General features: G+C 65.9%; 3 protein-coding genes across 5 annotated transcripts; 2 read left to right on the forward strand and 1 right to left on the reverse strand.

The window, feature by feature from the left end:
• The first annotated feature begins 2,438 nt into the window (after nt 1-2,438).
• On the forward strand, nt 2,439-11,519 carry PLEKHG5 (pleckstrin homology and RhoGEF domain containing G5). Its single transcript, XM_050982685.1, is given in 22 exon segments — nt 2,439-2,602; nt 4,609-4,738; nt 4,912-5,014; nt 5,095-5,155; nt 5,260-5,351; nt 5,428-5,564; nt 5,641-5,789; nt 7,299-7,484; nt 7,656-7,826; nt 7,900-7,995; nt 8,077-8,127; nt 8,238-8,387; nt 8,465-8,575; nt 8,643-8,792; nt 8,868-9,005; nt 9,170-9,289; nt 9,391-9,523; nt 9,593-9,705; nt 9,786-9,940; nt 10,015-10,397; nt 10,400-10,808; nt 10,916-11,519. Coding segments are annotated over 21 exon segments (2,961 nt in total). The 5' UTR covers nt 2,439-2,602; nt 4,609-4,695; the 3' UTR covers nt 10,926-11,519.
• A 330-nt stretch (nt 11,520-11,849) lies between these two features.
• On the forward strand, nt 11,850-15,686 carry TNFRSF25 (TNF receptor superfamily member 25). Of its 2 annotated transcripts, XM_018920423.3 has the most exons (7): nt 11,852-12,120; nt 13,689-13,884; nt 13,987-14,118; nt 14,189-14,341; nt 14,431-14,515; nt 14,601-14,662; nt 14,747-15,686. In XM_018920423.3, the coding sequence occupies exons 1-7, from the start codon at nt 12,091-12,093 to the stop codon at nt 15,355-15,357; spliced, it is 1,269 nt and encodes a 422-aa protein (XP_018775968.1). In that variant the 5' UTR covers nt 11,852-12,090; the 3' UTR covers nt 15,358-15,686. The 2 variants fall into 2 exon arrangements, with proteins under 2 accessions (XP_018775966.1, XP_018775968.1); XM_018920421.3 differs by having other exon boundaries at nt 11,850-12,120; nt 13,689-14,118.
• A 503-nt stretch (nt 15,687-16,189) lies between these two features.
• On the reverse strand, nt 16,190-27,663 carry ESPN (espin). 2 transcript variants are annotated; one of them, XM_050982545.1, is made up of 15 exons: nt 27,370-27,663; nt 26,362-26,555; nt 23,958-24,144; nt 23,679-23,861; nt 23,465-23,596; nt 23,204-23,373; nt 22,804-23,128; nt 21,105-21,266; nt 20,853-21,027; nt 20,539-20,565; nt 19,160-19,305; nt 18,790-19,071; nt 16,684-16,763; nt 16,591-16,602; nt 16,190-16,496 (listed from the first exon to the last, which is right to left on the reverse strand). In XM_050982545.1, the coding sequence occupies exons 1-15, from the start codon at nt 27,661-27,663 to the stop codon at nt 16,349-16,351; spliced, it is 2,517 nt and encodes an 838-aa protein (XP_050838502.1). In that variant the 3' UTR covers nt 16,190-16,348. The 2 variants fall into 2 exon arrangements, with proteins under 2 accessions (XP_050838502.1, XP_050838503.1); XM_050982546.1 differs by lacking the exon at nt 20,539-20,565.
• Between the last annotated feature and the right edge of the window lie 289 nt (nt 27,664-27,952).

The following is a 27,952-nucleotide window of genomic DNA, read 5'->3' on the forward strand; positions in this document are numbered from 1 at the left end:
TGCCTCTGGGAGGAGATGCTGTGATTAATTTGGAGGCTGGGATGATCTTGGCCTGGTGGTTTTGCATGGGGCAGGATGAAGGTGCCATCTTTTGTTCTCCTTGTGGGGTTTAAGCCCTATCTGGTGCTTTCTTGGATTAGCAGGAGGAAAATCCTCCTGAATATAGGTTTTCCCTGCACAGGCTGGGGGCCCCCGTGTGCCCACGGCTGCAGGGATACAACCGGAGCTCGGGGCGGCGCATTCCTGCCCCCTCAAAAGCCGGACGGACGGCAGAGCCGCCAAACAGCCCCCTTCTTAATGCTGATTCTTTCCATCACAAGCACGTCTTGTCTCCGTGGCCGAATGTCTTCCATAGACGGTGGAAAGTGAAATTTGTGCAATGTCTGTAGGAGGCTGAAGAAAGGCCCTTTGTGCGCCCCCCGCGCGGGCGCTGGGCAGCCTCCAGCAGCACCCTCGGCCGCCCCGCGGCTCCCGCCGGCGGCGTCAATGCACCGCTTGTCCAGAGACCGGGACCCACTCTTAAAGCCAGAGCTGGTCTCCCTCGGTTAGTCCCACCGGTGGCCCCGTCGGGGCGGGCACGGCTGCGGGGGGCCCCCGGGCCGCAACCCCAGGATGTTTCTGTACTGGAGGAAGCGGGGTGCCTACGAGCTGGAGGCTTTGCCGCCCGGCCTGGCGGGGCTGGAGTACGGGGCAGTGGAGCGCTTCTCCTGGAGCTCCAGCCTGGATGTCAGCGAGGAGCTCGGGGGTAGGTGGCTGGGGGGCTTTGGGCAACCGGCAGGCTGTGGCTGAGCGCGGCCGTCCAAAGCCTCCAGCCCTGGCAACGAGGGTGAGGGGTCGGGAGAAGCTGCTGGGTGCCGCCGGGATGCCGTGGGAATGCTGCAGGTGCAGCTGGGGAGCGCTCAGCAAACGGCCCCGTGCCACCGGTGCCGCTCCCCCCGGCCCGGGCAGGCGTCTGAAGCAGCCGGCTGCCGCCGCCGTGCGCTCTGCCCCAAGGACGATCCGGTTTCAAAACTCGTTTGCCGTCACCGGGAGCGCCGGCTGTGATAGCACAGCCGGCAGCAGGAGAAGGAGGAGGTGACCGAGCGGGGAGAGGAGCTGATGGGGACAGGATCTCTCCTGCAGCCCCCGAAGTGTCTGGTGGGGACCCCGACACGCTCCTGCCTCTGCCCCAAAGCGAAGTTCCCTGCGAGGAGCTCCCAGCTCGCGTGTCCCAGGCCCTGGTGCATGTGTGACCCGCGGGCAGGGTCGGCTTTTGGGAACGGCCACGCGGCTCTGGCCGTGCCGGCGGCTGCGGCGTGGGGCTGATCTCTGGCACTGCCGGCCGCTTCGGCCAGCCTCTAGTTTTTGGTGAGTTTGGGAAACTTTCCCTTGGGTGCATGAAAGAATTTCTTATTTGTTTCCGTTATTATTCCCGATAGGTCAAGTGAAACGGCAGCGGCGGGGGGCGGGGGCCGGCCCAGCTCGGCGGGCGCTGCGGGGCGGCCGCGGGGACAGAGGCCTCATTGTGCTCCTGTCGCGGGGCAGCGCCCGGCCCCGGCTTCCAGCCCGGCTCCTAGCCCGGCTCCTAGCCCTCCTCCCGGAGGGCGACGAGCTGAGCCCTGCCCGGCTGCTCCTGCACCATCATCCAGCAGCGTCCATGGTGCCACAGCAGCCTCGGGATCGCCTCCCAGAAGGGAGCTTGAGCAACCAACACCATTCCGAGTTGCTCCTCCTCTCCAGGCAGAAGCAGCAGTTTTTTCAGTGCTGCCTCAAAAAGCAGACTGTTTTATTCCGCAGACTGTTTCTAACCCCGGCCTTGGCCGCGGTCTCGCTCGGGTCGGCGTGGATGCTGTTTTTGTTGGCAGGAAGGATGCGGGAGATGGAAGCGGTGCCGCGGGGAAGTCCCTGTGCCGCTGGGCTGGTGTAATAGCCGTGCCACCTGGTAGAGCCCTGCCACCTGGTAGAGCCGTGCCATTGTGGTAGAACGATGCCATCTGGCCTCTCCACATCCCCAGCAGTGGCACCCTGCCCAGCAGGCAGCTTCCCAACGGGGCATCCCTGCCTGCAGCAGGGCTGTCCAGCCAGAGGGTGTCCGTACTGCTCGTTTGCCGCCGCGAGCACCCCGAGTCTGTTATTTTTAAACGATTAGGTTTGACACATAACAAAAGCCTTCAAAATAGGATTTGTCCCTAAGGCCGATTTAACTGTCAAAGCTTAAAGTGGCTCCTAAGCCCCGTTGGGGGCTGACAGCGGCAGATTTAGTGCTGCTGCTGCAGCCCCACGCTGTGCCAGCCCTAGGGGAGCTGGGGCAGGTCCGTGTCCTCATCCCGTATCCGGGGTGCTGAGCAGGAGGTGCCGGATTCTGTCACCGTGGGATCACTGGCTCTTGGGCACGGGGCTTCATTCCCCTGGATGAGCTGTGGGGCGGGCTGAGCCCGAGTGCTTTGCTGAACTCTGGAACCCGAGATTCCTGGTGTGGGGGCCTCAGCACGGACCCGGAGGGGGCCCACCAAGGCACCCAGGCACTGACCCTACTCTCTCCACAGCCGAACCGTGCCCAGAAGAGGAGACAGTGCTGCACTGCCAGAATCTCGACTGCGCCGGAGAGAGGAGGGCGGCCAAGGTGGGTCCTGCGGGGTGGGGGCAGCTGCTGCCCGGGGTCTTGGGGGTGAGGAGGGGCAGCGGACAGCTCTGCCCAACGTGCCGCTCCCTGAAGGGCCCCTGCCCTGGTCGGCAGCTCCTGGCCTGCCGTGCAGGGTGCGCATTCCCTGCTGGTGTCAAGGTCCTGCTGGCATTTAACGGCGCAGCGGCGGTTTACGCGTTTCCCCGAGCTGCCGTGATTTGGGCTAATCCGCTACAGCCCGTCTGTTCCCCTGCTCGCTAACGTGAAGCCAGGGCAGATTTAGGGTCCTTTCTCTCCCGCCGGCCGTACGGAGTCGGGCCGGACCCACGCCGTGGCTCCCAGCGAGTCCCCGGGGCTGCAGTGCGGGGCCGCGGGCGGTGTCTCCGGCGCAGCAGGCAAGACGGCCCGGGCGCACCGGGGGTGTGCCGGTGCTCTGTTTGCACGGCGGGCTGGCAGGGCCGGTGCTGCTGGGGTACACGTGGCACTGGGCTGCAGCTGCCCGGGAGTGCAGCTGGGAGTGCCGGGAGCGACTGAGGCCACCCCGCCGCTGTCACCCGACCCCTGATGGTGCCTGGCAGGTAGCGGGGGGGGTGGGCAGGGGGAGCTGGTCAGGCTGGGGGCTCATCCTGCCGTGTCACGGTGCAGGATCGTGATCCCCCTCGCTTTGTGAGGCACCTGCTGAGGGGCGGCAGAGCTGCCGTGTGCTGCGAGTTCCGTAGGGCTCGGCTCAGGAGCTGATTCCGGGGTGGGCAGAGGGGTTTGGCCATCCCGCCTGGCCCCTCCTGTGGGGGTGAGTCCAGGGATGAGCTGCTGGCACAGGGGGGATGAGTTGCCCCGCATCCCTCTGGGGCGTCTGCCAGGCGTCCCAGGGGATCTCACTGAATGGGTGCCAGCTGCGGGCACTGCCTGCAGCCTGCGGCCATACTCCCACACGCAGGTGTCACGATGGCCACGATGGCAGCAGCGCTGTGGGACACATGGTGGCAGCGGAGGAGGGCTGAGGGTACAGGGTGTCCTGAGGCCGCGGCTGTGTCGAGACCTGCGATAGGACACTGGTGGATGGCAGGGGGTGCTGCAGAGGGACCAGCGGCCCCTCGGAGGGAGCGCGGGTGGTGGGAGCGCGTCAGAGCTGACCTCAGCAGCGCCGGGAGGAAGGAGGGCAGGAAGTGGGGGCGGCTGGAGCTGCACAGGCGCTTCCTCCCCGCAGCAGCGCAGAGTTCTACAGGCAAGCCCGGGCAGGGCTGCCTCCTCCCAGCACCCTCGCACCCCTCCGCGGGCAGGGTGGCGGTGGGGGTTCCACACGGGGACGGGGATGTGTCAGCGGTGCAGTAGGATTTGATGGCAATGTCCGGCAGCACCACAATCCCCAGAAGCGGGGCCAGTAAGAGCCCCAGTGAGAAGGGCACTGGCCAGAGAACATAGGCTGTGCACTGTGCTGGGGGCCTGGCCGGGGGTTTAAAAATAACCCGCTGTGAATGCCTGGAGGGGCTGGGGCCGCGGCCGTGGCCGCACACAATCGGAGGAAACCCGCCGGCTTCGAGCATTGTTTGTCTGCAGACGCTCGCTTCCTCCGTCCTGCCACGGGGACACGGCTCTCGTCAGCACAAAGGGGCTGGGGGGTGCCAGGGCGGCCTCCCGGGCCGCTGGTGAGGTGCTGGTGCCACGGTGCAGGTGACTGTCCCGCAGCTCCTTGGCCAAGCCTCGGCATGTGCAGGTGTGCCGGGGTCTCTGCTCTTTGCGGTGGAGCAGGGAGGGGCTTTGTGTGGCAGAAACCCCCGTGTCATCACCATGCCCTTACAGCACCCACTGCCACACGGCCATGTCCTGGTCACGCTGCTTTCCCTGTGCCCGCTCTGGTTTCAGCATTCCCTGTGAACAATGTGCCAGCTGCAGCTGTGGGTGGGAGAGGGGACTCTGCTGCTCGTGGTGCTGCCCATCCCTCCTGTAAACACGCCCCAGCTGGCAGCCCCGGGCAGGCCCTGCCTGATGGACTCATGTCCCCGCAGGAATGCCACCACGAAGAGTGCCAGCAGCTGAGCCGCAGCGGCCCCCTCAGCCTGTGTGAGCTCTGCGATGGCCGCCTCCATGGCGCCATGCACTTCGATGGCCACATCCGCTTCGACCTGCCCCCGCAAGGTGAGCCGGAGCCAGCTGTGGCACCGCTGCCCCCGCGGCTCTGGGGCGGTGCAGGGATGGGAGTGATGGAGCGCGCTTGGGGCTGGTGCAACTCAGGGATGGGAGTGGGATGCAGCGGGAGCCAGCACGGGGCTGGGGGAGGTGTCACAGCCCAGCTCGATGCCCGTTTGCAGGCTCCATCCTGGCCCGTAACATGTCAACACGTTCGTGCCCCCCGCGCACCAGCCCTGCCTCTGATGTGGAGGAGGAGGAGGAGGGTCCGGCAGAGAGCAGAGGGTGAGCCCCAAGCCCTGCACACCCCATGTGGTGCCCCAGCCCGCGGCACCCCTGTTACCCTGCATTCCCCATGCCCACAGGGAGCGCAAGAGCTCAGCGCTGAAGCTGCCCAAGAAGAAGGCTTGGCGCAGGCACACGGACGTAAGGCTCCTCTCCCTGGGGCACTCAGCAGGGCAGCAGGATGGCCCTGCCATGGTGGGAGGGAGGGAGGGACCCCTGGGCAAGCAGCTGCCACCTGCCTCCAGGACCCCAGCAAGGAGTGCTTCACCTTAAAGTTTGACCTCAGCATCGACATTGAGGCAGAGATCGTGCCAGCTGTGAAGAAGAAGTCACTGGGGTGAGTCTCCTGGGGACAGGACAAGGGATAATGTGGCAACAGATGCAGAGACAAATGTGGGGCTCGTGTCCTGCAGGGAAGTGCTGCTGCCAGTCTTTGAGAGGAAGGCGATTGAGCTGGGCAAGGTGGACATCTACCTGGACCAGTCCCACACACCACTGTCCCTGCAGTTCGAGGCGTATCGCTTCGGGGGACACTACCTGCGAGTGAAAGGTGCTGAGGGGACCCCGAGGGAGGCTTGGCTACTCCAGAGCTCCCAGGGGACACTGACAACCTGATGCTCTCACAGCCAAGCCCGGGGATGAGCTGAAGGTGGAGCAGGCAGTGCGAGATGCGAGGTCAGCCAGCCTGCCCATCCTGCACCCTGCCAGCAGTGCTGCATTCCTTGGGCCAGTGCTGGAGCCACTGCCAGGACACCGAGAGGGCACTGAGAGCCTGGTGAGTGTCAGTGCTAGCTCTGGGGAGGGAGGAATTGGGAATGGGATGACAGAATTTGTGATCCCCCCCATCGCCATTCTGTCTGGTCATGTATGGTGTGAGTTGAAGATCCCCCTGGAGTCCCCAAGACCCGCTTTTTCTCCTGACTCTGCTGTGCTGGCTGTGCTGTGTTGTGCTGTGCTGGTTCCACCATGGCAGTCTAGCAGCTCAAGCAGCAGCACCAGCCCTTTAGCTGTGCCAGGTACAGGCTGGCACCAAAGAAAAGGCAAACAGCAGCCCTGGGGGCCCCAGTGTTGGCTGCCACTCGGTGCCACCCTGGCCCTGGGACTCGCCCTGGCCCCAGGACTTGCCCTGGCCACCAGTCCTCCTCTCAGCTGCTGGCAGCTGCTGAGCACAGCAGCTCTGTCCTGCCCCATGGACCCTGGCCCCAGATAAGGCGTGGGACTGGGCTGGGTGTCGCTCCCATGGGAGCAGGGTGCCAGGCCTGAAGGGAGAAGCACTGCAGGGTTCTGCCAGGGGGACACGGTGCTTGGTCCCGTGCCAGCAGGCCCTGAGGGCGGCAACCTGGCTGCCTGGCCAGGGCTAGTGGCCACCCGTGTCCAGCACTATGACACCTGGCTGCAGAACCGGCAAGGCTCTAGCAGGACCAGGGGTCAAGAGGGCAACCAGCCACCTCTGTGGAGGTCTCGGTCCCAACCACCTTCCTGGGAACAGGTGGGTCCCAAGTGTCACCGAGGCGATGGGGCTGGTCACAGCCGGGGCGCCTGGAGGAGTGGCAGCACAGTGAGTAATGGCAATGGTGCCCGTAGCAGCTCTTCCCGCCTGGGTGTGAGGACGTGGCAGGGTGTGGGGCCGTGGCAGCAGCATGCCGCTTCCCAGGGCTTGGTGGCAGGCAGGGAGCCCCGACCCTGCTGCGTTTTGTGCCCTGGTGTGGAGATGGCAGCGGCCGCATCCCGGCAGGGCCCAGGGACACGCAGGGAGCAGCCGCTGCAGCGCTGCCCGGGGCGGCGGAGCCGCTTGGCCGTGACCCAGCTCTTGCGACCAGCCGGGGGGCTTTGATCTCCGCCGGTGAATTGTTCAGCTCTGGTAGCTTATCTGCCGAGGAGGGAAATTAGGTTTTCGGCGCTGGCCCCACCTCCTTTTGTTTCGGAGGAGCTCGGCCACAGCCTGCCCGGCCCCGGCTCTGCGGTCCGAGCCGGGAGTGCGGCTGGACGGACGGCCCGGCCGGGTGCTGCGACCCTCGGGATGCCCTGAGCCCCCGCTGCTGGGGCCGCTTGTCCATGGCCGGCCGGGCTTGGCCAGGCAGCACCCGGGGTCCTGCACCCCCGGGGCCCTGCACCCCCGGGATGCAGGTAGGCAGGTCAGTGCGGGCAGGGGAGCTTGGCCGGGGGACCCCACTGCCCGGGGTGTCTGTCTGTCCCACGGTGCTCGAGGTCAGCCGGGCCACTGTCCCATCCTGGCCACAGTGCTGGGCACTGATCCCGGGGACACTGGCTGTCCTCACTGCAGGCTCCGGGACGGCGAAGGAAGAACATAACAGAGTTCCTGGGGGACACCAGCATCCCCACCCCCGAGCCAGCCTTGCACAGCAGCAGCTCTCTACCCACCAATGGCACTGACACCTGGAAGAACCGCGCTGCCAGCCGTTTCAGTGGCTTCTTTGGCTCCGGGACTAGCACGGGCTCCTTCGGGCGGGTATGTGGGATGCAGGCATGGGGAGTGGGTGTGGGGACTGCCTGTGGCTATGCTGGGCACCTGGGATGGGTCCCTGTGGGGCTCAAGACCCTAGTTCCACAGCCAGGGTGAGGTGGTCCGTGGCACATGCCCAGTAGCCCCCACCCAGCTCTGTTCCCTGCTTTTGGCCAGGAGACTGAGAAGCTGGAGCAGCTGGTGAACAGGCTGCACGCCTACAGCACCTTCGGGCTGCCCAAGCTGCCGCCCCAGCTCCGCTTTGACCGTGACTCCTGGGAGGAGGATGGGGACGAGGCTGGGCTGACACTGGAGGATAGCTGGCAGCAGATAATCCAGGGCACAGAGGTAGGGACAGTGCCTGGGGAGCCTCAGGGGCTGTGCCCAGGCCCTGGCACAGTGCTGACACTCAGCCTGGCAGGTCCTGTCACGCCGGCAGTGCCACCAGCAGGAAGCCATCTGGGAGCTGCTGCACACAGAGGCCACCTACATCCGGAACCTCAAAGTCATCACCGATGTGAGTGTTGGCAGCTACTGCACTGTGCTGAGGCTGGGGGCTGTGGCTACAGCTCACTGCCTCTCCATTCCCTCCCCACAGCTCTTTCTCTCCTGCCTGGTGAACCTGCAGGAGTCAGGGCTGCTCTGTGAGGTGAGTGGAAAGGGCTGCAGGGGACAGGGTGTTCAGGGATGGGTCCTTAGCCTCGCCATGCTGCAGGGTGGAGGTGCCATTCCCCAGTGCTGCTCATCTCACCCCCACAGGTGGATGCCGAGCGGCTCTTCAGCAATATTGGGGAGATCATCCGACTGCACTGCAAGCTGTGGCGCAGTGTCATGGCCTCAGTGCTGGCCAAGGCACGACAGACTGGGGCACTGCTCGACCCTGTTGACTTTCTCGATGGCTTCAAGATGGTGAGTGAGGATGCCATGCCACAGTGGGCAGCCATGCCATGCCGTGTGCTGCATGGTGACTGCCTTGTGTCCCCCAGTTTGGGTCCCTCTTCAAGCCCTATGTGCAGTATTGCATGGAGGAGGAGGGCTGCATGGAGTACATGCGGACACTGCTGCGGGACAGCGAGCTCTTCCGCACCTATGTGACGGTAAGGGGAGGCTGGGGCTGGGGCTGGGGCCAGGGCTGGGGCTGGTGCTAATGCCTGGCTGCCACAGTGGGCCGAGAAGCAGGAGCAGTGCAGCCGCCTGAAGCTGAGCGACATGCTGGTGAAACCTCACCAGCGCCTCACCAAGTACCCACTGCTCCTCAAGTCTATCCTGAAGAAGACGGATGATCCACGCGCCCGTGATGCCATCACCACTATGGTAAGGGATCAGGGGTGGGGGGCAGCAGGGTCGGTGGCCCCTGGCCCTTCAAACCCACCACCTTTCCTGGCACAGATCAGCTCTGTGGAGCGCTTCATCAACGACGTCAACTCGCGGATGCGCCAGCGGCAGGAACGGCAGCGCCTGGATGCCATCCTCAGCCGGATTGATGCCTACGAGGTGGTGGAGGGCAGCACAGACGAGGTGGACAAGGTAGGCTGGACATAGTGGAGATGCCATCTCATGCCATGCCACTCAATGCCGCCCTCTGCCACACTATGTCACTTCATGCCAATCCACCCCATGCTACTTCATTCCATGCCACCCATGTCATGTTACCCCATGCATCCCATGCTGACACTGGGGGTTTCTGCCAGCTGCTTAAGGAGTTCCTGCGGCTGGACCTGACAGCCCCCATCCCTGGCACCTCCCCGGAGGACACCCGGCAGCTCCTCCTTGAGGGCAGCCTGAGGATGCGGGAAGGTAAAGACAGCAAGGTGAGGACTGTAGGGGACAGCGAGGTCTCAGCTCCAGCCCCTGCCCACCCACTCTCACTCACTGCACCGACTGGTGCCCATGGCTCCACTCTCACCCCCAGATGGACGTCTACTGCTTCCTCTTCACTGACCTCTTCCTCATCACCAAGCCCTTCAAGAAGGCTGAGCGCACCAAGGTGATCCGGCAGCCCTTGCTGGTAGACAGAGTCGTTTGCCGGGAGCTCAGAGACCCAGGTGAGAGCACTGGGTGTAAGGGGGACTACATGGAGGTCCCTGGACACTGTTGACATCCCCTGCCCACAGGCTCCTTCCTCCTCATCTACCTGAACGAGCTGGGGAGTGCTGTGGCTGCCTACACCTTCCAGACCAGTGGGCAGTTGTGCCGCAGCTGGGTCGAGGCAGTGCGCAATGCCCAGGTGAGGGCACACGGGTGGGTGGGGGACCCGTGGGTTCCCTGTGCACACCCCGTTCCTCACTGATGACTCCCCCTTCTCAGAACCTGCTGCAAAGGCTGAGGCAGCGCCGGCGCATGGAGGAGCAGGAGGAGGAGGATGAGGAGGATGAGGAAGAAGACGGTGAGAGTGGCACTTCAGCTGCCAGTTCACCTACTATCCTACACCACAGCAGTGCCAGTCCGGACTCGCAGCAGTGGTAGGGAGCAGGAGGGAGGGACCTGCACATCCCCAGGCTGGCACAGGCCCCTCCTCACCTTCTTGCCTCCACAGCCCATCCGACGGCTCCACCGAGACGCTTGCCATGGTGGCAGCAGAGGGTGGCGATGAGCTCTCCTCCCCAGACTGGGATGCAGGACCCTTCAGCTCAACCTCGGATGGCTCCTCTGTTAGCACCAGCAACTCCATCGGCACTGGCACCTCTGTCGAGACCCCCACCTCCACTGATACCCCCACCCAGGAGCTGCCTGCAGGTGCCCTGCCTGTTCCCCTGCCTCACGGCGTGGCCTCCCCAGGCAGCGGCTGCCGCTCCTCCTCCATCGACAGCGCCTACGGCACGCTCTCACCTGCCTCCCTGCGGGACTTTGGCCAGCAGCCAGAGGGGATGGCCGAGGAGGGGCAGGAGCCCTCCCTGGCCCCTCCCGCTCCACGGCCTCCTCGCCCCGGCTGCGCCGCCGGACGCCCGTGCAGCTCCTGCCTTGCCCGGCCAGGGTGCTTAAGTCCAAGTCGGAGGCCAGCTTGCCCCAGCTCTTGTCTCCCACTTCCTCCGGCCCCCTAAGCCAAAGCCGCAGCCTCTCTGACCTCTGTGCTGGTTCCCCCCGGACTAGCCAAAAGCCCGCACCTCAGGCTGCCCCCTTCAGCAGTGGCAGCTCCACATCAGAGCTCTCAGAGGCAGAGGAGCCAGCGGAGAGCCCAGCATCCCTCCCAGGGGAACTCAGGCGCGACCCCCAACCTCCTGCCCGCCGGACCCTCTCGGACCCCCAGGCGGCGCAGCACCGCAAGCTGACTCTGGCGCAGCTGTACCGGATCCGGACCACGCTGCTGCTCAACTCCACGCTGACGGCCTCGTAAGCACATGCTGCCTGATCCTGGGGGGTGCCCCAGCCCTTCCAGGGGCTTCCCAGGGACCGAGTCCCAGTGCTGAAGGCATCTCTCCCCACTCTGTGTCTTGCAGGGAGGTCTGAGAGCCGCTGGCATGGAAAAGGACAGATGCATGGATGTACCAAGGAGCTTCTCCTGCTTCTAACCGTAGCGTAATGCCGGGGCCGGGCAGAGCAGGCACTGGGATGCCACGCTGGTGGGGACATGAATGGGGATGCAGACCAGTCCCCTTGGCGAGGACGTGTCCTGGGCATGGTGGTGCGGGGTTGGACATGGCACGTGGCTTGTGCTGAACCCCTTGTCCACAGACATGAGAGTTGTTGGGCAGGGGGCCCTGGGGCTGTGGGGGGCTGTGGGAGACTGTGGGTCAGCTCTTGCAGGCGAGAAAGGGATGAAGACGTCGGCAGTGGTGAGTGGGGAAGGTGCTGAGAGGGACGTGGTGCCGGTGGCACGGTGCTGAGGACAGTGCAGGGAGGAGGCTGGGGCTGGTGGCAGGAGAGGATGGTGCAGGGCTGAGGCAGTTTTGCCCTGTGGGCTGGCAGTGGATGGCAGCACCTGGGACTGGAGTGTGGGAGACACGGTGGGACACGCACGGTGGCCGGAGCCCCGGCTGCCCCCCCATGCTAAGCTGCACTCCACGTCCCAGCTGAGCAATAAAACCAGCTGGTGCACGCTCATGTCCGCCTCTCCTTTCCTTTGGCTTCAGCAGCACCCAAGGCTGGGCATCACCTGGGTGGGTGCAGCGTGGCTGAGGGAGCCCCTCTGGGACAGACATAGAGGGGGCTGGGACCAGTTCTAGCACCCCGTTCTGGAGCTCGGGGTGTGGATGGAGCCCTGGGACGGGGGGCCTGCACTGCTTCCACGTACCCTGTGTCCCCCCGTCACCCCCGCTACCCCCCGCCACCCCCGCGACCGTGGGTCTGCGCCAACGGGCAGGGGAGGGCGGTGGCCGGGTCTGCATCGAGGCACTGCAGGTCCCTCCCGCGCCCAGCACGCCCGTCATGTGGTTTCATACTCCCTGGACTCATTTCCAAAAAAGCATTTCCTCCTTCTGCGGTTGGGTGTAAAAGCCTCTCAGGGGAGGGCTGGCGCTCACTCACCACTCGTCGCGTGCTGCTGACGGCAGCCATGGGGTGCAGGGGCACCTTGCCCGGGCACTGACTGCCCCGACACCTCCCCTGCACCCCCTGCTCCTGCTGTCCGCTTCCCTCACCGCCCCGGCATGACCCAGCCGCATCGGCCACAAGGATGAAGTGTTGCTGCCCTGGGGTGGCTTGGGTGAGTGCGATGCCCTGGGGGTCCCATGGAGCCCTGGCACCAATTGTGGGGTGTCCCACGGCTGTGGTCATAACGGGTCTGGAGGAGGGAGGGAGCAAGATGGATTAACTCCAGTGCCAAGCGTGCCAAAACCGCTTACCCCTCTGGCTAACAGCCGGGGCGGCGCTCTGCTGCACCAAAACATTCGCGGTGTGGCGTGATCACGGGGGCCACCGGCCGTGAAGATCTCGGCCACAGAACGGATGCGGCCGTGGGAAGGGTGGGGTCAGTCCCGGGGCTGCAGGCAGGGCAGTGCCGCGGGGAGTGGCTGTGCCCACAGCCTGCGGGTGGCTGCCCTCGGGGCTAGCGAGGCCCTCGGGTGGCAACCCCGGCACACGAGCACCGACAGCGGCGGCTGCGTTACGGGGGGCAGAGGCGCTGGCACGGCACAAGTGGCGGTGGCTTGCCCCAGCACGGAGCCAGCCCCGTGCCCACGGCTCCCCTGTCCGCCGGGCACCTGCTCCCCGCTCTGGGCAGGGGCAGCTGCCCGTCTGCGGGCGGGGTGCGCTAGCAGGGCCCCGCTGCGGGACGATCGTGCCTCAGCGGTGACTCAGATGTGCCGCTGGCAGCCGGGAGTGAGGCAGCGCCCGGATCTGCCGGCAGCGCTCTGCGAGCGGGGCGGCCCAGCGCGGTTTCCAGTCTGCCGGTGGCGGCGGGTTTAGTAGAAAATGATTCAACTGCCGTAATCGGGGCCATCACGGCTGGGAAATCCAGCCCCCAGCGAGGAATCCCCTGGCTCCCTGCCCACACTGTCAGTGCCACGGCCCTCTCAGCCCCCAGCCCGGCCTGTGGAAGGGGTGTCAGCGTGGGCGCTGCTCGCTGCACCACCCACGGGGGCTTCCAGGGGAGCAGGGCTGCCCTGCGGACAGCACCTGGCACCCCGCGGGGGAGCAGTGACCTACTTTGGGACGCGCGTAACGGGGTGCGATAGCATCGGGGGGGAGCGTGAGCCAGGCACGGCTTCCTTTCGGGGAGGAAATCACCTCCTCTGTGAGGGAGATAAACCCCAGGAAAGTCAAAGCTGGCAGCGTTAACCCCTACGCGCCCGGCTACCAACACTTCCCTGAGCTGGCGATCTCTGACACCACCAGCAGTCCGTGTGCCTGACTCACTGGTCCCCATCTCTGAGGACATGTCAGGCTCCTGTCGAGCATCTCGGTGCCGCTCCCCAGCCAGCCTGGAAGCACCATTTGCAGAGCACACGGGGGTACCATGGCAGCCCCCTGGGCACAGGTTGTCGCACAGTGGCCCCCAGCAGGAAGCTGTTTGCCCGTGTACTGCGGAGAAAGCAGAGCACAGGGGCTGCCGCGGGGCATTCCCAGCCCTGGGGCAACACACCCACGCGGCTTTGGGGCAGAGGGCCACGGCTTCAGCCGTTCAGCTTTGTGCAGGCACCGCTGTCCACACAGTTCCAGGTATGGCTCTGACTGCGGTAGCCCAGCATGAGCTGGTGTGAGGGCTGTCCCCAGGGGTGCAAGGCTCCTGGAGTAACCCGTCTGCCTGCAGCCCTGCTCTCTCCCTGTTTGCAGGTGACCTTGGCAACTCTGTGGCTGGCAGCCAGTGAATTGCAGCCCCCAGGGTGGCAGGACCGCACCGTGCTGCGAAGGCAGCGGGTCCTGGTGCAGCCACTCCTCCGCCTGCGGAGACATCCTGACAGACACCAGTGCCCTGACGGCATGAACTGGGTCGAGACTGCTCGCCAGTGCTGCCCTCAGTGTCCCGCAGGTGAGCGCTGCCCAGTCCGTGTGGCACAGCACAGCACACCGTGGCACAGCAGGTGCATTGCTCCAGGTGGCCGTGCTCCCTTTCTCCCCACTGTCCATGCAGGGACATTCCTGAAAGAGCCCTGCACAAACCCTGAGAATCGCAGTGTATGTGACGCCTGTCCTGCCGGCACCTTCCGCACCCAGCCCAACACCTTCAGCAAGTGCCAGGCTTGCTACGAGTGTGACCAACAAGGTGAGCTGGCACCACACCGTGCTGTGCTATGCAGTGCCGTGCCGTGCTGCTCACTGCCTGCTTTCTGCAGCTTTCCAGAGTGTGCTGAGCAACTGCTCGGCCACCAGCAACATCGCCTGTGGCTGTGAGCCTGGCCGATTCCGTGTCTGCGTTGACCCGCAGTGCAGCGAATTCTCTTGCCAGAAGTGCCAGTCCTGCACCGGACGCCTCATCCAGCGACCCTGTGAGTGCTGCCAGCTGCCCCATGGCACAACCTGCCAGCTGTTCCACCTCTGGCTGTGGCACCCTGCCTCATTCCCACCCTCTCCCTAGGCTCAGAGGAGCAGGATGCACTTTGTGACAGCAGCTGCAAGCCTGACTTCTACAGAGAGGGTGATGAATGCCGGCCATGTCACATGTAAGCATTGACCCTCCAGCCAGGGATACATGTGGGGCCTGTGGCATGGCACAGCACGGCACCCATGGGTCTCATCTCCTTGCAGGAGCACTGTAGACACGTGTGGCAAAGAGTGCCAGCAAGCGTGTGGCAGCAACAACAACCAAGGTATGGGGACAATGGGGCCAGGGTCCGTGGTGTGCAGTCCCCGTGCTGGCCAGCTGATGGGAATGCTCCTGCTCCTCCTTTCAGGCTCAGGTCTGGAGTACATCCTGCTGGGACTCACCGGGCCTCTCTTCCTGGGTGCCCTGGCCATCTACCACAAGAGGAAGAGGCTCCGGCATGATGCCCTGCCAGGTGGTCTCCCCCCCATGGCACAGACTGCCACCTCAATGGCCGGGGCTGCAGCCACACCATGGTGCCAGTTCAATGCCTGGAGGTGGGACAAACCGTGCTGCACCCAGCCACACTCCCCACAGGGGACAGAGCGTGCCACTGGCACAGCAAAGAAGAGCTCCAAAAAGGAGGCCTTGCTGTGTGAGCCACCCAGTGACGAAGGAAAGCCCTCTGCACCCCCGGAGCCCCGTGGCGCCTTGCTGCAGGGCAGCCAGCTCTACGCCGTCATCGATGTGGTGCCAGTACGGCGCTGGAAGGAATTCATGAGGATGCTGGAGCTGCGGGAGGCAGAGATTGAGCTGGTAGAGCTGGAGGTGGTCCACATCCGTGACCAGCAGTACGAGATGCTGAAGCGCTGGTGCCAGCAGACCAGTGCCACGCTGGACCGTGTCTTTGCCGCCCTGGAGCGCATGGAGCTGGCTGGCTGTGCTGAGGCACTGCGCCAGAGTCTGCCCGTGGGACCCTGATCCCCAGCGTCAGCACCCTGGCACAGGGAGGTACCGACACCTCCACATCTCACTGGGCACCCAGCCATACCCCTAAGTATTGTTACTTATGCCGTGTAGACATTTTATGTCAGTTTTATGTCCCCTTCCCACCTGCCTGTTCCCTCTATTTATGTCCTCCTGCTCCCAGGGCCGGGTAGGACCCCATGCCCCAGCACATTGGCTGCCCAGCCACTCGCGGGACGAGCAGGCACCGAGCCCACCTCGAACCCATGGGATAGTTCTCAAGGCTGCCCCTGCCGGGCGCTCCTTCCCCCTCCCCAATAAAGTGGTGTGTTCTCCATCAGCCAGCCCTGGCCCTTCTTCACAAGGCTGTGTCAGCCGAGCCCCAGGGCACTGCTGGCCCCAGGACTGCCACTGGGGTTGTGGCAACCACAGGTGATGGGGAATGTGGGTGCTGGCAGAGATGCAGGCAGTGTGGGTGTTGGGGTGGTTGTGGTGATATCGGTGAGGGGGCACCGCTGTCGGCGAGCATGGAGTGGGTGGGGGGTGGTGTGGGGAGCCCCAGGAAGGCGCGGGGCACTGCTGGCGGGGTTTATCGTTTTAATCGCTGGAAAGGCAGGCGGTCTGGGCAGAGGTGAGCCGGAAGCTGGCCTTGAGCGGCTCTGGAGGGGCAGTAGTGAGGGTGAGCGCGCTGCAACGGCGAGTGGTGCCAGCGGGGCGTGCGGTGAGCCCGGCCGCCGCGGCCGAGCCGGGCGGTGCGCAAGGAGCCGCGTGTCCCACGCCGCGGCAGTTCGCTTTGCAACGGGCAGCACAGGGTAGTGGAGGGCTGGCAGCAGCGGGATGTGGGGGTAGGGGTGGCTACGGGTGCCTGGGGTGGTGGGAGGGGCTTCTCTGGGTTGGGCTGTGTGGCCATCCACGGCAGGAGGAGGGTGCCGAAGCATGTCGCGGTCCATGGGAGGACCTGCCAGTCTCCTCCTGCTGCGAAGAGCCAGGATGCGGTGTGGCGTGGCTAGTGCTTGGCTATGTCCCCCTTCTTGAGGATGATCTGTCGCTGCCAGGGCGCCAGCTTTGTCTCATCGTACCCGAGAGTCCTTAACTTTTCCGACTGCTCCTTCTCCTTCTCCTCCTCCTCCCGCTTCAGCTTCTCCTGCTCTTTCCTACTTGGCAGCAGAGGGCACAGGGCACCGCGGTCACCAGAGCCGCGGGAGCCGCCGTGCCCGCCCACCCAGGGAAGGGGCTTGCCGCACTCACCGTTTCTGCTCCCTGCGAAGGCAAAGGGAAGAGTGCTGTTAGTAGAGCCGCGGGAGTCGCCGGCTGCTGCGGCATCCCCCGACCCTGGCTCACCTCTCTTCCTCCAGCTTCTTGCGCAGGATGTCCCTCCTCCAGGCCGGCATGCTGGCCAGGCGTGCCTCCTCTTCCTTCTCCTGCAACAGACAGCCGTGTTACCGGCACTGCCCGCCCTCACTGCCGGCACCGTGGGGCCGCAGCATCATCCTGGTGCCCGGCACCACATCCCTCTGGCAGAGCCCTCCTTGTCACGGTACCGGTGGGGTTCACCGGCACATGGCTCGCCGATGCGCCCCTCAGTGCCCACCTTCCGCCGGCGCCGGGAGGAGGAAGGAGCCCGTGGCGTGGCCAGCCCTTGCAGCACACCACAGCTTTATTGCACGACACGCGGGGGCCCACACTGCCCCGGCACCGCAAACGCCACACCAGAGGGGAGCGCAGCCTCGCCGCTGCACCTCCCACACAACACACAGCCACGGCAAGCGGCACACACTGCAACCTTTGCCCGGGGCCGCGCAGAACAGCGCCCAGCCTTCTGCCAAGCTGAGCTGCACCACGCGCCACACAGGCAGGCGAGCGCACCCGGGCACCAGCCCACAGCTGTCCCCTGAGCTTGCTGCTGCTCCATGCCACACCACTGGCACAGCCTGCAGCATCCCGTTGGACTCAAGTGTCGAACATCTCTGCCTCCTTCTCCTTCCAGAAGGAGAAGCTGCGGTCAATGAAGCGGCAGACGTCCTCTTCGCTGAACTCTCCTAGCTCCGGTACTGGCACTGCTGCCCCCTGCCCTTCCGGGGCCATGGTGGGGGACTCTGGCAGGCTCTCTACCACTGCCGCAGGGTCATCCCCAAAAAAGTCCTGCACGAGGTCCTCAAAGCCGTCAAGCCAGTGGCGGTGGCCAGCCTCGACCTGCTCCAGCACGGTGCGGTGGAAACGGCGGACGCGGTGCCAGCTGTGGCTGCCCAGGCGGTCAAACATCTCGTAGCAGAGGAGGTGGCGGAAGCGCCGCTCCTCGGGGCTGAGGGGCATCTCCAGCAGCTGGAAGTAGCCCAGCATGAAGAGGTCGAGCGGGAGGCTGTCGTGGGGCATGGGCGAGCCGCCGACGTGGGGCAGGAAGTGTTGGGGCCAGTACAGCACCGTGGTGCGGCTCAGCCGCCGGATCTGACGCCCTGGGACCCGGCGGGCAACACTCCTCCAGCGGGCCAACAGCCGCCCCGCTGCCGGTCGCCGCCTCCCCTGGCGCCGTGGCCGTTCCTCCCCAGGCACTGCCGCTAGTGCCCGCTTCTTCCAGTGCTCCAGGAAGAGGAAGACGGCGCGCTCCTTGCACCCCTTGGGGCGTTCATGTGGGCTGCTTGGCTCTGGCAGCGCTGGCCTGCTCCTCCGCAGTGCCCCATCCCCGTATTCCTCCTCCAGAATGGGCCGGCGGGTGCTACCAGGGGGCTGCACCCGCTTGCGCTTAGTGACCCTCGGGGGAGGTGCAGGGGGTCCCCCTGGCCCCTCGTAATTGGCCTTGAGGCTGCGGACAGAGACACCACAGCCCAGGATCTCGCTCCGAGCGTCGTGCTGGGCACCGGGGCCGCCCTCTGCTCTCCCCGCCCCAGGGCCCTCCCGGCCCCTCAGGGTGGCTGGTGGTGCGGCCGCGCTCTTCGGCAGCGTGGGAGACTGGCTGCCGCGGGCAGGCGCGTCCTCTTGGGCGAGGGCGAAGCGCCGGGGCGCCGGGGGGGAGGAGAGCGGCACGAGTGGCAGCAGCTCCTCCTCCGGCCCCCCTGGAAGCGGCTTCCCCGGCTGCGCCTCGTGCATCACCCGCAGGCTCCCCAGCTGCCTCTCCAGGTGCTGCATATCCTCCTCCCGCATCGGCTGCCCGGCGGGTCCCGGTATGCCCCCGCGGGCAGATGGCCCGCGCCGGCACAGGGGCGGCGAGCGGTTCCCAGGCTGCGGCGGGAAAGAGGGCAAAGGGGCTCTTGAGGCCATCCCGCAAGCAACTCGTGCCACTGCCGCCGTGTGTGGCATCCCCGGGGTATGACACGCCTGCATGCAGGTAAGGTGGTCCCCAGCCCAATTAGGAGCCAGAGGCAATGCCACGCACGCCGTCTCGCCAGGTCCTGAGCTGCTTGGGACATGCCCGCGCCGCGCTCGCCGCCGCAGCACGTGGGACCCCCCTACCTTGCGCCGCTGCTCCTCTTCCTCCTGCATGCGGAGCTGCAGCTTGCGAACCATCACCTGCCGCTTCCACTCGGGGATGGGCCGACCGTGCTCGTCCTGGCTCGGCACCAGCGCCTCTACCTCCACCGCTGCCCCAGCGCCTGCTGCCGGCACCGGTGAGCTTCCGTTCAGCACTGGCTCTGGAGAGCCCCCTGCCAGGCAGCGTGGCGGCCCAGCAGCCTCGGGGGTTGCCGGCGGGGTGGGCGTCCTGGTGGGTGACGGGGAGGACACTGGAGACTCTGCCTGTGGAAGGAGGGAGGGAGGGCGGTGGGCACTTGCCGTGTTGTGCCGTGCCACGCCACCGGCTCCCCTGGCCCCCAACACCACCTACGTTGGCCCCTGCCTGGCCGCTGCCGGAGAAAACAGTGGTGAAGCCTTTGCTCTGTGGAGTTGGCTTGAGGCTCTTCCCAGCTTTGATCTCGGCCAGCAGCTCCGAGTTGTCGCCGGTGGGGGACATCATGTTGAAGGACTTGGTGCCTGAGGGGAGGCAGAAGGGGCAGTAAGCACCCCGCTAGCACCATCTCCCTGCCCCTGTGAATCCCCCACCAGCTCGCAGGGTAGGGGGGTGGAGGGGTGGCTGGCTGGCTGACTGTCCCCCTCTGCACCATCCAGGAGCCCCTGGAACACCCCTGAAGCAGCATCCGGACACCCAGCTCAGCAGTCCACAGGAACAGCACATCACCAAACTCCTGGGTCCATCAGACCCCAGTGGAGCAGCCCGCCAGCACTCATAGCCTGGCACCCCATCTCCACAGATCTGTAAGACCAGCACTCCAACAGCAGCTTACAGGGTCCATGGCAACCTGCTGCAGCAGCACCCCAGCACCGCAACACTCAGCTGCAAGGGTTTCAGCCTGGCCCCAGCCTTGAATGCCACTTCATGCCCCCGAGGCACTGTGTTGCAACAGAAGCGTGCCTCTGGAGGGATGGCTCCATGTCCGGTGTCAGCCCTGCCACTGCAGGACATCCCCCTACACTCCCCTGGCAGCTCCCGGCAGCGATGCACAGACAGTCTGAACCAGACTCCCTTCCAGCCCGGTGCCCAAAGGGCTGCGTGGCACCTGCACCCCGAGGATGCTCTTCCCACTGCTAATGCTACCCGCCTCGCGAGCACCCACCGTCCGTGCCAGCCATGCGTGAGTCCCTAAAGGCCCATGGTACCGTGCCAAGGCAAAGCCCCCTCCCCGCGGCCGGCGCCCGCAGCTCGCCCCGCTCGGCTGCGCCACGCCGGAGCCAGAGGGCTGCGGGTGCTGAGGGCCCAGCGGGACGCTCGCGCTGCCATCCAGCGCCGGCTGAGACCCTCCGGTCCCGGGAGCCGGCGCTAATAAAGCGGGCGCCGAGCAGCGGCCAAGCCCGCCGGCTGCAGTCAGCGGCGGGGGAGCGGCCGGTGCGCTCACGTGGCGGGGTCACGCCGGCCGGCTGAGCGCGAACAAAGGCCCTCTGTGTGCGGGACCTCGGGGCCCGGCTGCCCGCCCGGCCCTGCCAGCCCTGCCTGGCTCCTTCGGCAGCCCCGCACCGGCGCTCGGCTCCCCGCGTGGCACCGCCGGCCGGCGACGCGCAGCGAGGGCCCGGCGGCCGGAGCGCCGCGGGCAGGTGACAGCCCCCAGCTGTCACCAGCGATGCCCCGTGCCTGCAGCACAGGGCCTCTCCGGCTGTGCCCCGCGCCAGGGCACCCCCTGAGCAGGGAGAGCGTGGGGCCGCGGTACTTACTCTTCATCTGCCTGAGCGCCTTTCCTCCTAGGGAGAGAAGCAGAGAGGCGGCGCGGGGCGCGCGGCAGAGGAAGGATTTGGCCACCGCGAGACAAGAGAGAAGAGAAGCGGCCAGCAGTGAGAGCAGGCAGGGGCGAGCGGGCGTGGGGGCCCCCGCGCCGACACCGGAGGAGAGAAGGACAGAGAGGCTGTCAGGAGCCGCGCGGCCCAAGTGCCGCGGGAGGAGACGAGCCAAGGAGGTCAATGCTACAGTGGAGCCAATGGGACAGTGCCCAGGATCACTCCCCGTGCCCACCCGGCACCCTGCCACTTACTTCCCGTTGAGGAGGAGGAGCGGCGGGGGCCGGCGGGAGTCTCGGCGAGTGGGGGCGGCGGTGGGGGCGTCGGGCAGGCGGTGTCGGGCAGTGGTGGGGGCGGGGGTGGAGGCGGCAGCTCTGCACCAGACTTGCTCTCCCCATTGCTCATGGTGTCCGCCGGCATGGGTGATGCCTGGAAGAGAGCATGGGGAGGCGTTGCTCGGTGCCCATCCCACTGAGCTGTGCACAGGCTCGCGGCGCAGGGCTCACCTCCTCGGTGTGCGCCATTCGCTGGGGGCCTGGCTGCTCTGCCACAATGTGCCCCAGGTGCTTGTAGTAGTCACCGGTGCTCGGCTGCTTGCCGAAATTCCTTGACCGCCTGCTGGAGTCGGCCCGGCGCAGGCCCTCGGGACTGCTGTCACGCGATGCCAGCTGCAATGGGAAGCCCACCTCAGCCCCACCGTGCCTGGCTGTGACCGTGGCACAGGCCCGTAGTGGAGTAGGACCGTGCCAGCGGTTTGCCTTGGGGCAGATGCAGAGCTGGGAGGGACAGCAGGTGCATGCCCTGGGATCTGTTCGGCAAATGGCTCTACCAGGGGCTGCGTGCCATGTTGGCAGTGTGCAGCATCAGTGCCTGGCACTGTGACCCCATAGCCTATGCCCAGGATCCTGTCCAAGCCTCCCCCAGGATAACCCCTTGGGAACAGGAGTGCCAAGCCCCAGCCCCCCGGATTATAGGAAGCTTATCCTGCGCGGGGCTGGGGCCCGGTTCCAAACCTCCCTCTGAACAGGGCTCTCAAGCAGCATAGCCTCAGCTCACCCCGGCGCATTCCACAGCGGCTTTGCGAGTTGTGCTGCTGAGTGCTGCGCTGCAGGGGGCTGTGCCTGCTGCCTGGGTTTGGGGTGCCATCGTGGCATAGCCCTGCTGTCTTTGCTGGGGGCCCCTCTATTTGCATTTCCCCGATGCCACCTCCACCCATGGCATTTTCACAGTGAGCCCAGGTGCTCGCTGCCACCGCCACCAGCCCCAGCTAAGTCAACAAACGTCAGCGCAGTGTTTCCTACTCCAGCTGCCATGGGAATTGTGCCAAGCCTGGCTCCCACTCCAGCAGTCCCAGCCCCTGTCTGGCACAAGGGTCCGTGCCGCTGAGCCCCATTTCGTGGGGCACCCACACCACTGCGGCACGCTCTGCCACATGCTCACACCTCCCCAAGGCAGTCCATTACTCCGGTAAGCACTAAAGAGCCAAGGCCATGCACAACAAGCACTGTGGTCCCAAACCCACCATGTGCCTGGCATACACTGCTCCGCTGCGACCCCCATCCTATGTGCCCTGTCCCCCACAGCACTGAACTCTGCCAGTGTCCTGACCATGCCCAGAATCCTGTCCCCAGTGAGGTGGCGAGAGCCATGGTAGGGGGTCAGGGTGACCCCAAACCTACTGCATCCTTATGCCCCCCCAGCCCGCCATGGAGGGCTGCACCCCTCTTACCTGTGCACGCCTGGCTGAGCCCTCTCAGCTCCTGGCAGCGCTGGCTGTGCCACCCGACACCTGTGGTGCGGGCGACACCGGAGCCGGCCGCTCGGGTTACTGCCTGCGCAGCTGCCCACGCCCAGCTCGGCATGGTGCCTGTGGTATCACCGGGCTGCATGGGCGCGGCTGCCATGCCATGGTGCTGCTGGGTGCCCCAGCCAGTGCAGCAACGCAATGGGCCCACCCAGTGCCATAGAGCCACCAGAGCATCACTAGCCCCAGCTTGTTGCATCCTCACTGCTGGCTGAGCCCCAGCCCCCCAGTGCATGCTAGAGTTGTGGGCATGCGGCCTCCAGCTGGGACTGTCCCCTCCCAGCGCAGGCAACAACTGCTCAAACGGGATGGGTGCCCTGTGGCATGTCCCTCCCGGGTGGTATGTTCCTTGAGCTGGTGTATGGGGCGTAGTGCAGGGGACACGGTGCATGGGGCCGTACCTCTCGGCGCAGCGCCTGGCTCTCCACATGCCGCAGGTTGTTCTTGGCCCGCACGTAGATGTCAGCGGTGTGGGGGGCAGCGGGGGGCGCAGGTGCAGGGTAGCCAGGGGGTGGCGGGGGTGGCTGGGTGGTGGGGGGTGGGGGTGGTGGTGGGGGGAAGGCAGGGGGTGGTGGCGGCAGGGGACCCTCGCCTGCTGGGCCCCGGCCCCGTGGCCGCATCTCAGGGTCCAGCATGTCCATGTACGCCTGCATGTCCGCCAGCGCCGGCTCAGGCACCCCTGCGCAGGGCAGGGGGTCAGGGGGGGCTGGACCCGCACCCCCCGCCCTGCGCCCCCTGGCCCCGCACTCACGGGCGGCGGGGGCCCCTGGGGGGCCGCCCCTCTTCTCCCCGGTGCTGGACTGGCTGGAGTGGCAGGAGTCGTAGTTGGAGAGGGTGCTGGCAGGGGAGCCCACCTCGAAGCGCGCCTGGGGCACCGACACCGTGGTGTTGGGCGATGACATGCCTGAGTCGGGCTGTCGGCATTCCCCATCCGCCGAGGGGTCTCGTGACAGCACGCGGTGCTCCACGCTCTGCTGGCACAGCCGAGGGGTCAGTCAGCAGGGCAGAGGTGGGGAAGACCTGCATGTTCCCTGTGTGCTCCCCATGCCCTCATCCCCGTACCATGTTCTCCACGGTGCGCAGATATTGGGCGCAGTGGCTGTGGCCATTGTAGTCGGCAAGGTCGGCTGCTGTGTAGCCATCCTGGTCACGGATGCTGAGGTCGGCACCATTCACCACCAGAATCTGGCAGCACTGGGGAGAGTGGGAGTGCATGGCAGGGCTGGAAGGAAGGGCCCCCCCTTGCCCTGACACCCTCTTGGCCACCAGCACCCACCTCCAGCTCGCCATTCTCAGCAGCATCATGCAGCGGCGTGCCACCCCAGCCATCGGCAGTGATCTCCCCACCATGCAGCAGCAGCCAGCTCAGCACCTTGGCGTGGCCACGGCTGGCGGCAAAGTGCATGGCCGTGGCCCCCTCAGCATCCCGCTCCGACAGGCTCACCGTTGTGAAGCTCATCTGTGTGGGCAGGCGGGCTGAGCACTGGGGCTCTGCACCCTGTGCTGTGCCACTGCACTGTGCCACCAGGCCATGCCGTGCCTGGACAGTGCTTACCAGCCATACGATGACAGTGTTGTGACCCATCTGGGCGGCGGCGTGCAGTGGGGTCATGCCGTCATAAGCACGTGCATGGGGGTCAGCCCCACAATCCTGCACCAGGTACTGGATGATCTCCAGGTGGCCTTCCTGGCAGGCGAGGTACAGCGGGGTGGCCCCTGTCTTGGTCTGGGCACTCAGCGTACTGCAAGTGGGGCACAGCGTCCGTCACCTGTGGCCACTGCTACTGCCAGGGCTGGGATAGGGGGCAGGCAGGATACAGGGACATGGGGGCTTGTGGGACACAAGGAACATGGGGAGGTGCAGGGGAGACAGCTGTGGGCAGGCAGGGCAGTGCCAAGACTGTGAGCTGTCCACCCCATGGCTTCGCATATGTCCCTGTCCTGCTGCGGTGGCTGTAGCTGCAGTGGGAGGTCACTAAGTTAATCAGCCTGCTTAGGCTAAGCTCCTTCCTCCGGCTGTTTTTGGACACTGCAATTTAGTCGTATTTTAAAGTAAGCTGCTTACACAGCACCGGCCATGGAGTCGGCGGGGAAAGGCCAAACTGCGCTATGGCGCTGCCCGGCCCAGCTACTGGGTGCTGGTGTCCCTTTGTTGCCCCAAAAGGCCTTGGTATCCTTGTGTCTCTCATCCTGAATTGTGTATCCCAGACTGTGCAACCCAAATCCTGAATCCCACATCTTTTACCCCACATCCCCCATAGACCCATAATCTGCATCCCACATCCCGCATCCTGCCTCCCGACCCCACAGGAAGCTGTTTTATTAAGTGCTCCATAAAATAAACCTGTTGAATATTTAAAAAAGGAAGAGCAATAAATACTCTGCTCTGTTATCGCAACGATCGCAGGCCCTAAATAATTGATCCCTGTAACTGTGAGACAGGCTGTGGCCAGCACTCCCTTCCCGCAGTGCCTTGCGTGCCTGGCCACTGAGTTCCTGTCCCGCAGCCCAGCAGTGCCAGGCTGGCACAGCCCTGAGCAGGGGCTGAGAATGGGGCTTGGGGCAGTTGCAGATTGGGGTGGAGGAGACAGCAGTAGCACGGGCACAGAGTCAGTCCCTGATTCCCATTTCTCAGTAATTGGGAAGGGGTTAAGCCACTTGGGCACCACCACTAAACTGCTTTGCCATATGGCTGGGACCCCATGCTGGGCCACCGACTGCCGGGGGCGATCCGAAGGTGGGCTGGGGGCGCCAGCATTCCGCAGCGGCACCGGGGATTGGATTTCGCAGCTGTAACGGAGCCTCCGGGCAGGCGCGGGGCTGGGAGCAGGGCCAGCCCTAAATTATTCAGGGGGAAGGCGGTGACAGCAGCGGAACAACCCCGGCAAGCAGCGTGAAAGGCAATGCCAGCGCCTTGCCACACTTGGGCTGACACAGTGGGCATCGAGCAGGAGCAGCGACTGGTTTGGGGCTGGGCTTGGGCTGCAAGGGTTAATCCCAGAAGTGCTCAGGGCTAAACTGGCAGACCTGGGGCAAGGAGATAAAGAAGTGGGGCTGGGACAGCCCTGGCCAGTAAGTGCCATGGGATCCAGGGATCTCTGTGGCCCTGCCTGAAGAAAAAGATGCAGGGCTCTGGTGTTGTGTCACCCAGAGACAGAGGGGTGCCGAGTGCTGGTTCACGTCCCGCTGCCTCAGGACTCCCTGGATGTGGGAGAGCTGTGCAATCCCTCTTATCCACAACCCTGGAGCCCTCCAGGAACAATGTGGAGCAATAGCGCATCCCCCGGCTCCGCTTTGGCTGGGCCTGTGGGTTATTTCTAGTGGCCTCTGCCCACCACAGGAAATCGGATTAGCGGCCACCTAATCACCTGCTGCAGCCTCGTGGCGAGGCCCGGCATCGCGGGCCTTATGGGCTGCTATGCCACGTAACCGGGGGACCAGCCCGGCCCCAGGTACCGCTCAGGTGGAAAAGCGGGGATGCTGCCGCGACGGAGCCGTCCGGGAGAGGCTCCCACGTCCAGCAATGCCCACGGACCTGGGCAAGCGGAAAGGTCGTCTCCGGCGCGGGGAGCAGCCTCTCCCCGGCGGTCAGCCTAATCCATTTACATAACAGCGGGAGGACAAAGGCGGCTGTGTTATCGCCCCGCGCCAGGAGCCGACTCAGCGGCCAGTGACAATATTTCTGCCAGCGCTCTCCCCTCTCCTCCTCTCCCTTTCTTTCTGGGCCATAAAGAAGATGCAGCTGGCTGCCCAGCCTGATAACGCGGCCGCGTTGCCCTTGGAGCTGGGGGATCAGGGTGGCAGCAGCATTCGTCCCCAGTGCTGGCACCTTGCCCAGTGGCTGGAGGGAGCGTTGGGGGCCACAGCAGGCACCTTGTTCTCCCACTAGCCCCTCTCCTGCTGGTGGGTGCCAAGCTTCCGGCAGACCCTGTCTCGCTGCCAGCCGTGGGGGCCGTTACCTGGGGCAGTGTCCCAAGAGGAGTCTCAGGGAAGGGAAATCCCCTTTCACGGCGGCGTAGTGGACGGGCAGCGCTCCCGTGTTGGTGGCTGCCGTGGGATCGCTGCCTCCAAAGCGGAGGAGCCAGTCGATCACCTCATGGTGACCGAAGCGGGCTGCCAGGTGTAGGATGGTGGCACCAGAGTTGTCTGTGTCCTGCAGGAGGAAGTGGGACGGCTGTCAGTGCCAGGCACCAAGCCCTTCCGGCAAGGGGGTTGGTGACCGCAGGCAGCCGTGGGGCATCCCCCAGCCCGGAGCTGGTGCCAGGCGGGTGGGGCGGCGAGTGGAGTTCCTGTTCGTACGGAGCCGGGCTGGAGCAGGAGCACAGAGCATCGGAGCGACCGTGGGACCAGCGTGTCTGCCTCCGTCAAGGGTCTGCGTCCGCACACAGTGAGTGCAGCACAATGCCCTCCTTGTTCTACCGGCCGCCGAGCCCCTAACCGCGAACTTGCCGCCGAGACCCGCTGTGCCGCCAGCCCAGAGCTACCCGCAGTCGCCAGCTCGGTGGGGCGCGGGTAGCTCTGGCCCCTGGCCAGGAGGTCGCCGATGCGTGCTGACCCCTTCCTTCCCAAATAATCTCCGCTCCCAACCCCGCCGCCTCCTCTTCCTTCGGCCGTCACATGTCTTTAACTCTCGGCCGGCCCCGGGGCAAGCCGCTTACCGCCGCGGTCCCGCCGTTGTGTAACCCCGGGAGGGGGCGGCAGCCCCGGGCAATATGTGCTACCCTCGCGGCTGAACCCCTCCGGGATGCCGGGGACTCTCCGGGTCCGTCGGATGCCGGCCGCTATGCACGGCGGAGCCCTGCCCGTGCCGACTAGGACGGACCCCGGCTCGCCGTCGGCAGAGTTGGAAGCACCACGCGTGACCGTCTCCCCTCGGCCACAGCCACCCACACGGGACCGCGGAACGCCTCCCCGGCCGCCCGCGCCACCGAGGGACCCTCCGCCTCCCTCCGCTACCCCCCTCGCACCTGCACGCCGCAGCCCCCCTGCGTGAGCAGCCACTGGAGACAGGCGAGGTTGCCGGTGGCAGCGGCGTCGTGGGCCGGCGTGGCCCCGTTTCGCGCTCGCGCGTCCCCGCGGAGCGCGGTCTCGGCCGCCAGGTACCGGAGGCAGGCGAGGCGACCGGCGCGGGCAGCGTGGTGCGCGGGGGACGCCCCCAGGGCGTCCCGCAGCCCCGGCCGCAGTAGCCCGGCCGCCCGCAGCCCCCGCAGCGCCTCCACGTCGCCCTGTCGCGCCGCCTGCAGCGCCCGCTCCAACGCCATCCCGGCGGCGGCCCCGGCCCCAGCGGCCCCGGCGGCGGCCACGGCCCCAGCGGCCCCGGCCGCCGCTTGGCACTGTGCGGCTCTCCCGCCTCGCCGCCCCCCGGCCCCGCCGGCTCCTCCTCTCCCTCCCCCGGGGCCGCCCCTCCGCCCGCCCCGCCCGACGGCACGGCGATTGCCCGCTGCTCGGGACCCCCGCACGGCTCCCCCCGGCCTCTGTTGGGGCAGCCGCGCTTTGCCGAGTGGCGGACGGGACCAGTGCAAGTCCGGGTTGACCCCAAAGCGGACCGTT

Source organism: Serinus canaria, chromosome 21, assembly GCF_022539315.1.
Source record: "Serinus canaria isolate serCan28SL12 chromosome 21, serCan2020, whole genome shotgun sequence".
Classification (NCBI taxonomy): domain Eukaryota; kingdom Metazoa; phylum Chordata; class Aves; order Passeriformes; family Fringillidae; genus Serinus; species Serinus canaria.